The 16,587-nt window shown below is 38.8% G+C and overlaps 1 protein-coding gene across 2 annotated transcripts in view; it reads left to right on the forward strand.

Annotated features, from left to right (window-relative positions):
• Positions 1 to 16,587, forward strand: part of LOC118735041 (protein diaphanous) — a gene marked incomplete at its 5' end in the record, with an annotated part of 120,359 nt that overhangs the window by 26,220 nt on the left and 77,552 nt on the right. Inside the window, 1 exon segment of one of the 2 annotated variants that reach the window (XM_036464632.1) lies at positions 7,056 to 9,734. Coding sequence (XP_036320525.1) covers positions 7,056 to 7,534 — 479 coding nt within the window. 2 annotated transcript variants of the gene reach the window in all.

Raw genomic sequence — 16,587 nt, forward strand, 5'->3', positions numbered from 1 at the left:
GTTACACACAGTAAGATTATATAAAGGAACAAAGTCAAGTAAACACTCACCTCGAGAGTTGGTGTCGCTTGAGCTCCAGATCGTGTTATGCGAATTAGAGTCTGCCCTATTATGACCGGGAGTTTCCTGCGATTTCCTTCTTTCACAGATTCTTCCACTCAATAGGGTGGGAAAACATGGCTGTCGTGGGCCATGTATGTTGTTGCCAGCAAGATCACGCTCTCTTTCAGCTGGACGCTGATGCAGACAGTGTCCTCGTCGCTGTATTGGGACAGTAAAAAATAAGAATATACTTTTTAAGCAGAACGCAAGCTCTGATCCTACCTGCTACTGGAGCTATTACCGCCTGGTAGGCATCAGAGTTCAGGCCGCAAACCTTGTTTCTAACGATCCAAGGCTCTTGGACTAGAATCAAGTCCTCAGCTTTATCGCTGAGGCGAAGAAGAAGGGCAGCCGAGACTGCCTTGGAATGGTGCAGATTAATTTGTATCTATCTGCACTATCTTCAGAGTCGGTGATGTCCATTGCTTCTAGCTCCTCCCGTTCGGCGGCGGCAATGTCAGTGACGTCATTGGCCTCCTCCTCCGGTTCGGAGTCCAGAAGCTAGTCCTCGTTCAGCATTACCCACCCGCTGTATACCGACCCTACGTAGGCAGATACTGAGCCCGTGTCGCTCTCAGTATCTGACGCGGCGTCGGGTACACCCGTTGGTAGGTCCCCAGGTCCACTCGTGCTGTTTCCTGTGGATCCAGCGCTGTCTGCCTACGATGCCGACTCGGAGGCGTCAGGTCCGCTCGAGGCGTTGCCTGTTTTGTTGGCACCTTCGTCAGTAGAGTTATCGGGAGGAGCGGGTCCGCTCGAGGCGTTGTCCGCCTCTTCCCCTTGTGGTCCGTTTTCCGGTGGATTTTTTATCGTGATGGAGTAAAAGGCTTAGCTTGTTACCCCACAACAACCCTCGAGCACTGAGACGGAAGCATCGTTGATGATAAAGCCAACAAAACGCTGCTTCCCCTTGGTCTCGCCAACTCGGACTATCCTCCAATCACTTGGGGCAGTCCTTCGTTGCCCAGTCGGATAAAGTCCAGAATCTCCTCCGGATTCGATGGTTCAGCTGGAACCCAGTCCCAGGCTCGCGGCCTGTTAGGGATGTCATCCCTATGACCGGTAACTAAGTCTGCCCCGGGCCACAGCTGTCCAACCGTGGAGATCGCTTCCTTGTAAAGCCGGACCGCGCGTTCATCTGCACACGCCACCAGCTTCACCCGCGCCTGATGCCACCCAGTATCACGGACGACTGGTGCAGGGCCGGCATCCCCTTATACACCCTGCATGGACCCATCAGTACGGACTTCCAATTGTCCGTGCTAATGTGGCCGTCCGGATAGCCCTTGTCCAGCACCGCTAGCGTGAGGTGGTCTTTGGCGGCCTCGCTGAATGTCTTCGTTGTGGACACGGCCATGGACGGACGGTTAGAAGGAGAGGAGGTCCTATGCCTTTTGGATCCACTCGCGGTGTCGTCCTGAGACCGTGGTCTCTTTGAGCCTAGGTCCTTCCGTGGGCTCGCCTCAGTGGATGGTTTGTATTTACCGCCCTTCCCGGAGGACCGCTTATCACTGGCGACGAAGACGTCCATTGCCCACTTGAGGGAGGCTTTTTGCCCCTCCGACAGCTGGTCATGCGGAATGACCCCCAGTCTGCCCTTTGGTCGCGCTGAGCCCTGACGGAGGGCGAAATTATTTTCGCTGCTTTGGAGCAGCTGGGGCGTCGATCCAGGTCGTTTGCCCCGGTTGTTGGAGTTTTACTCGCAGGAGTAGTCCCCGGCTTGTCCGTGGAGGACTTGGGCTCGGCTTTTACCCCCTGCGAGGTGGATGTGCCCGGGGTGGACGTAGAGACAGGAGCCTTCCGCAGCTTTCCCACCGGCCTCGACTTTCCCTCGAGGGGTACAGTTCTGCCGGTATCGCTGGAGGTAGGCTTTCCCTCTGGGGGCTTAGAGTTCCCTCCAGATTCTGCGGACCGAATCTGACTGGGCCGTGTAGGCCCTGTCTTCGGCGCCGTTGATGCGGTTCCCGAGATGGCGGGTTTGTTGGACTTAACTTCGCCGTGTCCAGTGGCGGCACTACCCGTGCAGGGTTCCGAGGCTTCTTTATTTACATTCATTAATTCATCTGGTTCTTGGGCCACCTACTAAGCAGAAGCTTTTCGGCGGCCGGAAAAAGGGAAAGGCGAAAAAACGGTTGACCACGGCAGAGCCCCATGCCGAAGCAAGGCCACCGTTACTCCCGGGAAGCGCCGTTAGATTACAGATGCATGTAGGCTTTACGTGATTACCTGCCAAAAAGCTTTAATCACGGTCCCCGCACTTAGCACGACGTATTAAATTTTGCATTAGTCACTGCCCTGAACTGCAAGCACTTCAGTACCAATTGACAGTATGTGGTGGACGCACTTGCCACCTTGGTAGGGCCGAGGCCTACCTAAACCTCTGACGTTCTCTGCCACGACGATACTCTCCAAAGGGGCCGTACTCATGAACAGACCGGAGTAATGCTCGCCGGCGAGATTTGCTCAACTGGCTCAACTCACCCTGACCCACTTAACTTACTCAGCCCACACTAGAACGACTTACACGACTACTACACTCCACATTCATCTCCATTTCAACATGCACACTTCATACCATCATACTCCGTCTTGCTCGTCTCACACGTCTACTCGCCACGCTCGTGGGCACCCTCCACATCCAGGAGAGGTGACACCACTCGCTCAACTTTCAACGGATCGAGTTGCTCGACACACATTCACCATCTTGCTCCGTCTTGCTCATCTCACACGTCTTACTCGCCTCGCTCGTAGGCACCCTCCACATCCAGGAGAGGTGACTCCACTCGCTCAGCTCTCGCAACGGATCAAATTGCTCAACTTGCGCACAACTTTTTCAACATTTTCCAACGGTTTCCAACAGTTTCAACATTTCCTTCGATTTCAACTTTCATCCAACTTATTTTCACCCTTTCCTAGTCGAGTTCCCCGTGGAACCATTTTTAAAGTCTTTGGTATGACTCTCGAAAGCCGTAGACTCTTCTTCCAGTTGAGCCTCCACCGACTCAGGACTGGTAGCCTTTAACTGGGGTAGACGGGGTTGTCAAGCCCGTACCCTGGAAATACCAAAGCCCCCTTGTCTTCCCTCCTGTTTTCTCAAACCGGGCTTGGGACCGTCTAAGGCACAGTTGCCGTTAGATTACAGTCGGAAACCCCCCTGACTGCAAACCATCCAATGGGCACGGTGACGCATGCGTTTTATACCTACCGCCAGGTACCCCCTCGAAATGGTGTCAGTATGCCCACCCCAGCCTCCCTAGAGCGAGCCCATCCGGCCCGCCACTAGACGCGGCAGGAGAGTTTATACCTCGGCCTTAGCTAGGCCCCGCCTGCTTGCACCACAGCGGTAGAAGAGCAAGCTGAATTAAATAAATTCCTGTGATTATATAGCAGTTTAATATTTTAAAGCCTTCTCGTCAATGACTCCTAAACGTAATAGAATTTTTCTTGCTGGTTTTGTCAGTCCGTTTAAAGTTTTTTTATATATATTGAGTGTGCTTGTTTGCTCGCGCTTCTATTAAACGAGCGAGGCTGTTGTGTTTTGCCTCGCTCGCAGTTCGAGGCGAGTACCTATCTGTATACTCGCTCTGCTAGGTAAGACGAGTGAGCGACGAGCGAGCGCTCCGAGTGTGCTATACAACACATGCATTTTTGTGCATAAATGTGGGAATGAATGTCAATAGGTTATGTACGAAAGTATGTTAACAATTGTATGTACATATGTACATATGTTTCTAAATATGTGAATATTATATTAGGGCATCATTTAAAACAACAAATAAAATTTATTACATACATAAGCATAGATTATGGAACGCAATATTTTTTAGAGTTATATACATACATATGTATATACATAACATGCATATTTATATATGTATGTATGTATGCATTTACGTATGCACATATGCATGTATTTTGTCTTTACAGAGAAAAGTAAGTAATGAAGATATTATAATCGTTTGTGCCACAGAAACAAAAAACAAGTAAGCACTTGTTAAGAAAATAGTTTGCTGCTTGTAGCAGTAATGCTGTATACCTGAATGAAATATAATCCCTGGTGAAAAATTTATTTGTGGCCTGTTGTTCAAGGACATATGTATATATGTATGTATGTATGGATATGTAGACACGGGAAAATTTGCCGGTTCACATACAACTTTGGCGTTGCGTTGGCGTTGAATTTCAAAGCCGCCGTCCACATAGTCAAAATTTGGCAGCGCTAAGGCCAACATAAAGCAGAAAGATCGCTGCGTCGGTCGCCAGCTGTTGCAAATAAATAAAAATATATGAAATGTTTTTTTTAATCAAATGAGGACAAGAAATATAATTTTTCATGCAATTATTGATATGAAATATTAATTTATCTCTCGTTAATATGTTAATTTAGTGGTCAAAGTAGTCTCTGCCAAGCTTCATTGTAGAACGCATACTTTTAACGTGCGTTCTGTCAAACCAACGCCAACTATAAAGTCAACGCGAAAGTTCGATGTGGACCAGCCTTAATTATCAAATACTGTTTAATACCCCAAATAGTAGTTTGTCGTATACTACATACATACTTATGTATGGGGACTAAACGAGGAATATTCATTTGAAAATGCGAATGTCCTACTCATTTATGAAATGAAAGACAAAATAATGATTTTTGTAAATATTATATTCTCATTTATACATATGTAACATAGTTACTTAGCCGAATTACTTAGTAATTACTTGTATGTAAGAATACAAAGACAACTTATTTATCAGAAGCATTGCCCCTTACACATTGAAAAAAGATAATAAAAGCTCTCAAAAAAGCAAAATCGCTACAGCGAAAAACGGGTTTGAAAAACCGCATAAATTCAAATCCGCATAAAAAAGAATCGCATAAAATGATACCTAAGTGTATAAGTTGAAATTTGATAAGAAATTATTGAACATTAAAAAAATTATACCTACATAGATATGAGAATATATACATAAATAAATACATACATATGTGTACATATGTATGTATATACATATCTGCATGCGTGCATACAATCCTTTACTCGAAATTCTTAGTTAATGCAATTTTTATCCCAAACATTTTTGCTGCCCAAACAACCCGCTTGCCTGTCTAATCTGCTTGCCTCATTTGCCTCGCTCGTTTACTCGTCTCGGTCGTCTGCTGCTGCAAATGAGTGCCTCGCTCGCAATGACGCCCTCGCGAGGGCAGAGCTAATGAGGCCCTCGTTTGCTTGCCGCTCTACTCTTGCGCTGCCCTCGTTTGCTTACTCGCTCGCTGGCTGCTCAGCGCGTGCGCTCGTACTTAACGAGTGCTCGTTTGCAAACAGCAGTGCTCGTGCGCAAACTCAGAGTAAACTAACGAGCGAGGGAGGAGCTAAAATGAGGCAAATCCGAACCCTGAGTACGCTGAACGAAAAAACAGTTCGCATCTCTGGCAATTTAATGGTTGGTACAAAGTATGTGCCCACTCATCACTTTGCATTAATTTTTATTACAAAAATCCAATAAAAACTTTTCTGACCGTTTTTCATTACATAACAGGAGCAACGGGCAGTTAAATAATCGAGTCCTCAACTTCTATACATTTCATCTAGGCCTAACGGCAGTATTACGTACAAATTGCATACGATTCCAAACCGCCAAAAGCAAATTTAAATCGTGCATAAAACAGCTATGTGCTTTAAAGGGGCGCAAATGTTGATCACGTCGTAATTGGTCAAAAAATAAATTTTTTTTCCTAAATCAATAGCTTATTTTTAATATAATTTTTTTTTTCAATACGACACTTGCAAAATATTACCTATTGGCACTAGGAATCAGTTTTTTGCTCTCCTGAAAAGTTATTGAAAAATACATAACTGTTTTTGTTGGCGCAGCGACGATGTGAAGTAACATTTTGGTACAAAATAATATTATTATGAAATTTTTGGGAAAGGGGCGTGAACCCGCCCACTTATGATGAAATACTGTATCTTAGTAGCGGCTCACCAAACCTTACCAAACTCGGTACGAGCCTTTCTTAGGATCCAGCCAAGACATTTGCTGAAAATGATTGAAATCTGGCAAAACCCACGGCCACTTCCATGTGACGGTAATTTCAAAAAAATTAAAATTGCGATAAATCAGTAACAACTGAAGCTAATTGACTCAAAAAATTAGACTATTATAAATTTTTGGATTTTTAGCGTGGCGCCGCCCACTTATGACCACAAATGTGTGTCTCGGTAACCGATTTATCAATTTTTACCAAACTTGGTGTATTTAATAACCTTGGCACGGAAACGCAATTCATTGAAAATTATTCAAATCGGATTAAAATTGCATCGGTTTCCCTTATAACGGTAATTTTCGGATATACGAAAACTCCTATATTTCAATAATTGAGGTCGTCAATTTACTCCAAGTTAATACTTACAACAATCTCTTAACAATAAATAAAACTGCTATAGACTTTTAGGTAGTTTAAAGAAAGTTGGAACGACAATAGTTGATACCTGCGCCGGGTATATAAAATTCGGTTTCGCCCGAACTTATGCTTCTTTACTTGTTTCTCATAAATTAACAGTTTTTGGCTGAACGGGATATTTCCGACCCTGGCCCTAGAACGTTTTTTTTTAGTTTCGACCTTATCTATCTAAAACTAATAAAATAGTTTGGTCGCGGTAGCTTCTTCTAGTCGCCATACTGTGCGGCGTTTCGTTGTAGGTCCATTTATTTTCCAATTTTCGTAACTAGTCTAGATACTGAATCTATTTTACTGTAGTCTGTAGCGTTTAAAAAAATATATTTAAAAATTCACCATTTGCTTTGCTCTTGACCAGTGCCAGGCAGCCAGTAGCTTCGCGAGGTTATGAGTGCTTTGTGTGCAATGAATGTGTGTATGTGTATTTTGCCTAGCACTGCTCTAGACATTGTGTACAATTTCGTAAATTTGTTTCTAACTACTTTCTTTTATTTTTAAGGAAAAATGCAAATACAAATGGAAAATCTGTACAAGGAATTGGGAGAATATTTTGCCTTTGACTACAACAAATATCCTATGGAGGAATTTTTCACTGACCTTAAAGCCTTTAAGGATGCGTTTTTGCAAGCATATCAAGATAATGTTCACCAACGCGAAGAGGAAAATAAAAAGCGAAGACTACAGGATGCACGAGAGCAATCACTGCGCGAGCAATTGGAGCGACAACAACTTAAATTAGCGCTCGTTGACATGGACTCTACACAAACCCAAGAAGGTGTTATGGATAGTTTATTGGAAGCTTTGCAAACAGGAACTGCTTTTGGAAATCGAAATCAAAGGCAAAGACGACCGAGACCTTCGGGTGCAGAAAGACGTGCCCAACTGAGCAGAAGTCGCTCTAGGACACGTGTTGGTACAGGTGCCTTTGTGTCTTGTGAAACGATCTCAGCAGATAACTTCATGCAAAAAAAACGTTAATACGAACCAACAATTTAAACACAAGTATATCTACATATGAGGAGTCCTATAACAAATAAAAACGCAATTGTTCCACTCGAGTAGCTTATTAGATACAACATTCAAATAGGTTTCTTATAGCTCCTGAACTCTCCATTTTTTATTAAAATAAATGTTATTTTCATAGTTTATGCACTTATCTAAGTATTAATAGCTTGACTATTTTCATCCGATTTTAAAAACAATATTTTTTTTAAGAGGATTTAGGTACCTTTAAAGTGATTAAATAAAATAATATAATAAAATAAATAGTATAATAAAAATAATAAAAATAACTAAAATAATTATTGTTAGACTTAGGTTGTTAGGAGTTTTTCATCCGATAAATTTAAAAACCCCCTATTTTTGTAATTTTTTCAACTTGACCATCGCTAATTTTATGAAAGTTTCCAAATATGTAGTATTTACCAAAAACTACGTTCTTTTTCGAAAAAGGGTTTTCATTAACCCAGATATGCCCATTCGTCGTACATTACCTTTTCAACGGGTTTTGCGATTATATTCATCTAAACTTATGATAAAAAGACGGGGTTTGGTAATGATTTAAAAATAAAAATTTGGAAACATATTATAAAGCTGTCCTATATATAGGACATTGGGCACATGACATATTATCAACTTTGTCTGAGTTATTTGATGTGATCTGTGACAATACATTTGACATGTAATCCAATGTTAAATTTTTGGCATCTTACTAACTTTGTCTGAGTTATTTGATGTGATCTGTGACAATACATTTGACATGTAATCCAATGTTAAATTTTTGGCATCTTATTGTGGTTTTCTGATGACAAGCGCCACATCTGGGCCCAATTCTTTGTTGGATCTATGCGTAAACCTTCCTTTTTTTATTTTGGGCGAGTTAAGCTGTCGTAATTCTTCTCCTGAAAGGTAAGGGATCCATTGTTTATGAGTCTGCCAGGCATTTCGTACCGCCATTTCCACAAAGTTAGTTATTAGGGGAAAACACTATTTCTTACTTCGCATAGCACTGTGGTAGACGCTAATATTTTGGTCCGAACGATCGATGCTTTTATTACAATATTTTACGATACGAGTTTGCTCTTGTTAGGAGTATCGCTTGTTGAAACTTATGGGATTTACTCCGATTGCATGCGATTCTTAGACAATGGTATGTCACTACCGGGATCCCATTGATCATCAAAACCGGTTTCCGAAAAGACTTCAACGCTCCTTTTCATCTGCGAAACTGGATAATTATTTATACCGACATAATTCTCGTCGACAGAAACCTCCTCGGTAATGTCTGCAGGTGCATTTTTTCTGGAAATAATGCTATGCTATCGAAATCTATATTTTCATCCTCTAAAAGAGCCAAAGATTCATGCAGAGAAAATCCTCTGTAGGAAATTTATAGTATATTATATGCCCAATGTCCTACATGTAGGACACCACCATTTTTGCTAATACAAAAGTAATATAACAACAATAAAAACAAATTCCCCAATCATAAAACAATCGAAGAATATGTCGTATATACGAAAACAAAAAAAACGTTAATTTTTTATATTTGAATAAGCAAATTTTTACTTACCGTGCAACGTTAGCACCATATACCGAAACTTTGGAAAACTTGCAACTTTGTAAATCAATTACATAGAAATTTTGGTAAAAAATTACCAACACGTACTGTCACAGGTAGGGATGACCAAACACTAACTAAATGAATAAAATAAGTGGCTCATGGAAAAACGTTACTCGTCATGTAAACTCTTGTGTAGGTGTCCTATTTATAGGACATTGGGCATATAAAAAAATAAATTGGCCAACCACTTCACAAATCTGTACCAAATTGATTTGGTTGTGAAAATAATTTCAAAGTTTTTGTAGGTGCAACTTTAGAGTTATTGCGTTCTTAATAAAAAGTATTTAGTAAAAAAAGAAACACGAAATTTTAACATGTTAGTCGGTACTAGTATGATATTTTAATGTAGTTTGTAATTACACTGAAAGCGCCTGTTTTTAACCAACATTCTCCATCCATCTTCTTGACGATTATCCAAGACATCATTGATGACGTTCAGCATTTGAAAATGCTTGAGTTTTTTAATTTCATTTGCTTCAACCCTGCTGTGGCTGTGAGAAATTTCAAAGCCGACAGCAAAGCGAAAGTAAAAATAAAATAAAACAATGTAAAAAAAACTATTAAAAAAAACAAGCTTTTATTTAACATGTATAATCAAAAGAATAAAATAAAATAATGTAACAAGAGATTTTTGGCAAAAACATTTTGTTAAAGCTGCACTAAAATGAATAAAATAAAATAAGTTAGGTTTTCGCTAAAGTTACTAAAAGCCAAATAGTGAAAAGAATTACTCAAACTCTAATGAAAATTACTAACAATTTGTACTGACTTATTTCGTTCTTAAAAAAGTTTTTCGCGCGAATAGCGAACCGGCATTTACTTATCTACATACCAGGGTTTGGCATTTTTGGACTACCACTGAATTGCACTACCACTGTTTATCCATTGATAGTTAAAATGCAGAATTCATTATCACTGAAAAAAAGGTTTAGTGATAGTGAAAAACCAATTGCATTATCACTAAAACTTTAGTGATAGTGGGAAAAAACTAGCCAAGCGAAGATAGCCAATTTACATGTGAAAGTGGAAAACGCTAACCCAAAGTTACGTTTTTATACCCGAGCGCACTTGTGCACAAGGGTATTATAACTTTGTTCACATAACGGTTGTTTGTAACAGGCAAAACGAATCGAGATAGATATAGACAAATGTATACATAAATGATGAGAATGAAAATAGAAATCGATTAAGCGGTGACTGTCTGTCCGTCCGTCCGTCTGTGCACACGATAACTCGAGTAAAAATTTAGATATCTTAACGAAACTTGGTACGTGAACTTCTTTTGGGCGTAGGACGGATGGTATTGAAAATGGGCGAAATCGGACAATAACCACGCCTACCTCCCATATAACGGTAATTTTCAGAAATACGAAAACTGCGATATTTTAGTAACCACTGAAGATAATTCACTCAAAATTGATATTTACAATGAGTTTTAGGCGAAAAATAAGAATATTAAAAAATTTTGGCAAATGGGCGTAGCCACGCCCACTTATGGTTACATGTATATCTTGGTAACCGCTACACCAATTTCTTCCAAACTTGGCACAGTTGTTGGTCCTGGTACAGCATACCAAATGGCCGAAAATTTTAAAATCGGACAATAACCACGCCCACATCCCATATAACGGTAATTTCGAGAAATACATAATCTTCGATAAATCAGTAAATATTAAAGCTAATTTATTCAAAATTGATGGTTGCAACAATTCTTTACCAAGAAATACGTTTATAATAAAATTTTGGAAAATGGGCGTGGCACCGCCCACTTGTGATCACATATATGTATCTCGCTAACCGTTCTAGCAATTTGTACCAACTCGGTATGGTTATTGTGCTTGCCACATAAAAGCAAACCGTTGAAAATTGTTGAAATCGGTCTAAAATTACGGCCGCGTTTCGTATAACGGTAAATTTCAGAAATGCTTGAAATTTCAATATTTCGAAATTTAAGGACGCTAATTTACTTAAAATGTATACACCCCGGCTTATCATGTAGCGGTAGCTTTCGGAAAGGTGGAAAACATATATTTAATACTTGCGCCGGGTATTTAATGTTCGGCTCCGCCCGAACTTAGACTTTCTTACTTGTTTGTACCTAGCTTTGTAATAATAAAAACTATGAAAAGGCAAACCAGTGTAACGCTGTTTCACTTACCGCCCAATTCTATGTTTTCTCGATAAATCTTTATATATAAAAATGAATTGCTGTTCGTGTGTTATCGCATAACTCAAGAACGGCTCAACGGATTTGCTTGGTTTTTATTTCATTTTGTGTCTTTCTGTATGTAGAAGGTTTGTAAAGAGAAAATTGGAAAAATGGTTTTGCCAGATATCTCCAATATCAGAAAAAAAAATTTATTATAAATAAGCCGCAATAATGCTTTTTCACTGAGAATGCATAAAAAAATTAATTCAGAAAAAATTTCGGTAGGGTTGCCACTAGTTGAAAAAAAAAAATTATATGTAAAAATGGATTGTTTTCGTGTGTTATCGCATAACTCGAGAACGGCTCAAGGGATTTGCTTCGCTTTTTTTCATTTTGTGTCTTTCTGTCTGTAAAACGAATGTAAAGAAAAAATTGGAAAACCGGTGTTGCCACATACTGAATAGGGATGTCACCACTCGAAAAAAAATCTTTACATTTAAAAATGAATTGCTGTTCGTTTGTTATCGCATAACTCAAGAACGGCTCAACGGATTTGCTTCGTTTTTATTTCGTTTTGTTTCTCTCTGTTTGTAGAAGGTTTGTAAAGAAAAAAATGAAAAACCGGTGTTGCCACTGAATTATCAAAAAAAAAAATTGAATTTAAATAAGCCGCAATAACGTCATTCCATTGCGAATGTATGAAAACACTTAAAGCAGAAAAAAAATTGCATAACGTTGCCACCATTCGAATAAAATCTCATGTCACGGTGTTTGTGGTCAACTCCTACGAAACGGCTTGACCGATTTGTATGACATTTTTTGTGTATATTTGTAGATATATGAAATCAATCGCGTACTCATGGAAAAAACGCACGTTATTGGAAAACCGAAATTTGCATGCCGCATATCTCTGGACGCGTTCTCTGGAGCTTGGTAGGAATATATATGAAATCAATCGCATACTCTTGGAGAAATTTGGAGCTATTGGAAAAGGGGGCGTGGCACCTCTCATACAAATCGAGTTTTTCGTACTGCATATTTCTGGATGTGTTCATTGCAGTCAAGTACTCTACTCTACTCAAATAAACCGAATTTTTCATACTGTACATCTCCGGAAGTGTTCATGGTTGAGTACTCGAATATTTAAGTAGTAGTATAGAGATATACGAATTAAATCGCATACTCTTAGAGAAAATTGGGGATATTTAAGAAGGGGTCGTAGCATCTTCCAACAGGTACTGAAACTATTACCTGTCTTTGGATGTATATACATATAATACTTCTGTTCGTGTGTTTGTGAGTGAATCGATTTTAACGAATGTTGTTTGTGTGATTAAGGTCGCTTCGTAGTTGTTCAGATTCTCAGTTTGACCTGCCAGGTGGCACTGGAGTAATGTTATTGTTAAAAATCATAGTTATGATCCGATCTGGCCTATATTTATTTATATAATATTAGTCAAATGAACAATATATTCTTACTGACTACTGAACAATTTTACTTAAAGACTAGTTAAAGTAGCTAAGTAAGAGGATACGGACTGTTGCATGGGGTAGTGCCGGATCAAGATTTGGAACATTATTTAACTCTAGGAGGGCTCCTAAGAGTGGAGCAAATTTAGCGTAATTATACTTAGAAAACTCCACGTAGAACAATTGAGAATGGTGTAGGTTACGAAAAGGGACATTGCACGCTATTTTTTCTAAAAGGGTTGTGCAGTCAACGGAGCTGTTCATAACATTTGCAACAAAAGAGCAAGCGAGAAAAGCAAACCTGTGATATAAGGGCTTTAAAGCCAAAAGCTGACAACAAGATTCGTAAGGTGGTATAGGTTCACTGAAATTCAGTGAGCGAAGAGCCGATTTGATGAAAACCTTTTGAATTCGCTCTGGTCGGCTTATATGCGAGGCAATATATGGTCTCCAAATAAAACAAGCATAGTCAAGTCTAGATCTTACTAGCGATATATAAAGCAACTTCAGTGTGTACGGGTCCGTAAACGCAGAGCTGTTGCGACGCACAAAAGCCAACATGGCATATGATTTCGAAACAATATAATTAATATGCGTTGAGAAGCTGAGTTTCATATCGAAGTATACACCCAAGTCCTTAACTTCGGCAACATATTTGAGGGAGACCCCAGAGACATGATAGCACGTTGAGATAGGAGTTTGCTTTCTCGTAAAGGAAGAGTGCGAACATTTATTTACATTCAAGTTAAGACGATAGCGAGCGCACCAAGACACAATAGTCCGGGAGCCAGCGACATATTTTTGTCAATAATTTAAGTTCCGGCCATATTAATATATATGACTCGTATGATGTCGCTATGAAGCGTAGTAACGTTCCGCTGCGCCATTGTGGGTGGGTTGGGCTACAACAGCAGCTGGATGTATGTGGGTGGGTTATACTTCAGCTGCTCAGGTGAAAAAAAAAAATGAAAAAAAATTTATGATTTTAGTTCGCACGGAAATTGGTCAGGTGATAGTTGATATGATACTTAAATCAAATCAAACATTCAGCTGGCTGTATCTGGGTGGAAAAACGTTCAGCTGAGGTGAACTATCATATAATCAATTTTCACCTGAACTGAATGAATGTATCTAAAGCAATGCTGGGCACACCAACAGTCTCACTTTGACGTGGTATTAGTGCGTCGCGCTCAGTTGTGGTTGCCAAATTTTTTATAAATGTACTAAAAGTTGTATTTTTCGTGCATGGGTCTATTGGTCTATTTTGCCTATACGTATAGTGGAATAATGAATCTTGTAACTAATACTATTAGTTTATAGAAACTTTTGCATACGAAAAATTTAGTACATGTAAAATTTAAAAAAATTTAAATTGGTAAACTTCATTTGTTTAATAACTGGGCACCGTTTTGTTAGAATCAAATCTTTGAAATGCCAGCCGGCAAGATGGTTACGGTGCTTAGATTTTATTATTTTCATATAAATAGGTATTTAGTCCTAAAAAGAGAGTATAACTTATAAATATTATTCACTAAGTATTTCTGACCATAAATCAGCATTTATATTTATCTATCGATTTCTTTAGATAGAAAACAATTTTTTTAAATAAGTATGCAATTTGTGCCCTTTTTTTAAAAAAATCATGGAACTTATTATAAAATTAGTGAACGTTGGTCAGCAAGAAGCCCATTTTATATTTTTTTAAATTCACACTGCATGAAAAATACAGTTTGCTTATATTAAAAATACGTAGAAATTACAGCATAATGTACATTGTGGGTGTTGAAGGTTCTTTGAACTATAAATTAAATGGTTTAACACTTTTTATTTCAGGCACCGCTATATTTCCAAGTTCTAACGACTTTCATCCTTTTGTTGTATATTCTTGTTGGTACACCACTACTCACTCCCTCATAACGATTTGAAGTCAATACAACAACAATAAAAAAAGCAGCAGACAAAAATGTAAATTAAGGCAAATGTTACAGTTTTGCACTCACTCTCAGTTTTGCATTTTACAGTTATCTTTTACTTAGTTGGAAGTCAGATGACTGTTTTCTGTATTGTAATTTATTGAAGAAGTGATCACCAGTAAATAGTATGGTTAATCAGGAATCATAAATGTAAATAATAGATTTACTGCGGAAAGGCGAGACGGAAAGAAAAGTGGAAAAAACTGTGGAGTTTGCTACTTGAATATGTTACGACTGAGAAAAAATATAGCCTAAAGTGTTCCCAAGCACAAAGGAAGTCTGTAAAAAAAATATTACGGTCCGATATCTTGTGAACTTAGCAGCAAGTACGGATGCAGCCACTATTACAGAAGCGCTTAAGGTATTAAACTTTAATGCAAAACAGTAGACAGCGAAGCGAAGAATTGCCAAATTGAGCGCAAAAACATCATAAAAGAAGAAAAAAGCAAATTTGATCAAAGTACATGTGCGAGTGTAAGTTTCAATTGAAGGTTATTTGGTCTGACAATACTAAATTAATCGGTTTCAATCAGATGGCCGGGCATGGTATTGGATCAAACACCCAAATTAAGCCCATGCGCATCATGTAAGGCAAACTGTTAATCACAGTGGTCCGTCAATAATAGTTTGAGGTTGTATTTCAAAAATTTTGTTGGTCCGTTAGTACGAAATATGCGTAAGAAACACTCATATATATTATTTCTCTACGGTGGTTTTTTCTATTTTCCTATGTAAGCAGTTCCACTAATGAGGTGTCATTTGGAAAGTCAGAGGTCCCCTGAGTGGTTATTAGGTAATATTAATGGTCATAACTCCTCCGAAGTAAAGAAATTTGTTTTTTTATTTTTGTTTTTAATTTACCATTGTTAAGCCACAATAAAGGTATTTTGTACTGAAGCACTATTGTGACTGCAGAATTGCTTACACCGTATACGACAGTGGTGGGCGCACACATAATTCAATAATTAATGGTTCGATAAACTGACAGTTGTCTCTCTCGCACAGCTCCCTTATCCGTGGCACCGTGTTGCTTCTTTGCAAATTAAAAAAATAGTAGCTTATGTACGTGTGAAATAGAAGTATACGTTTTTTGTGCAATATGTTTATTTTTATATTCAAATAAAGCACAATTAACCAATGAAATAAATTACAAAATTCACGTATAATTCTTAATACTTCGTTTGAAATGCCAATTTTCCTGCAAATACATTAGAATTCGCAAAAGGAAATTCACTACTAATTGCCGATTTTGCGTACTTTTCTACTACCATTTTCGCACCAAGGGATTTCATTCTTCCTCTTTCTCTGTCCTTCGTAAGTGCAACCTTTTGTTGTGTAAGAGAGTGTTAAACCGCGGCTGCCAATAATTATCTCATAATTATCCTTTTATTATTGAATCATGGGACGCGACAATAAGAGAGAAAAGAATAATAAGGAATTGAATAGTATAGTGCCCAATATTAAGACCGTAAATTTATAAATAAAAAAGGAAAATTTAAAATAATGTTACACAATTTAGAACAACATTGAAAAAATCACCGTTAGGAAAATACTGTGCTTCAATGACCTCAATTTTCTTATATAATTTGCAGTAGTCAATGAAAAAAAAAAAGAATAATATTGTAGAATAGCCAAAAATTGGAAAATGTGGTACAATATCAAAGTTGTGGTATAAAATTCATAAAGGGTATTTCCACGATGCCTCAATTGCGCAATTTCGTCATTATCCTCAATTTCAGCTGAAATTGCGTATGAATTTGCAGCGAAATTGAATTCGCGAATACAACTCTGAAAATTGCTTATTTTGATTTATTCA

Source organism: Rhagoletis pomonella, unplaced genomic scaffold (assembly GCF_013731165.1).
Source record: "Rhagoletis pomonella isolate Grant_MI unplaced genomic scaffold, Rhpom_1.0 Rhpom_scaffold_00003, whole genome shotgun sequence".
NCBI lineage: Eukaryota > Metazoa > Arthropoda > Insecta > Diptera > Tephritidae > Rhagoletis > Rhagoletis pomonella.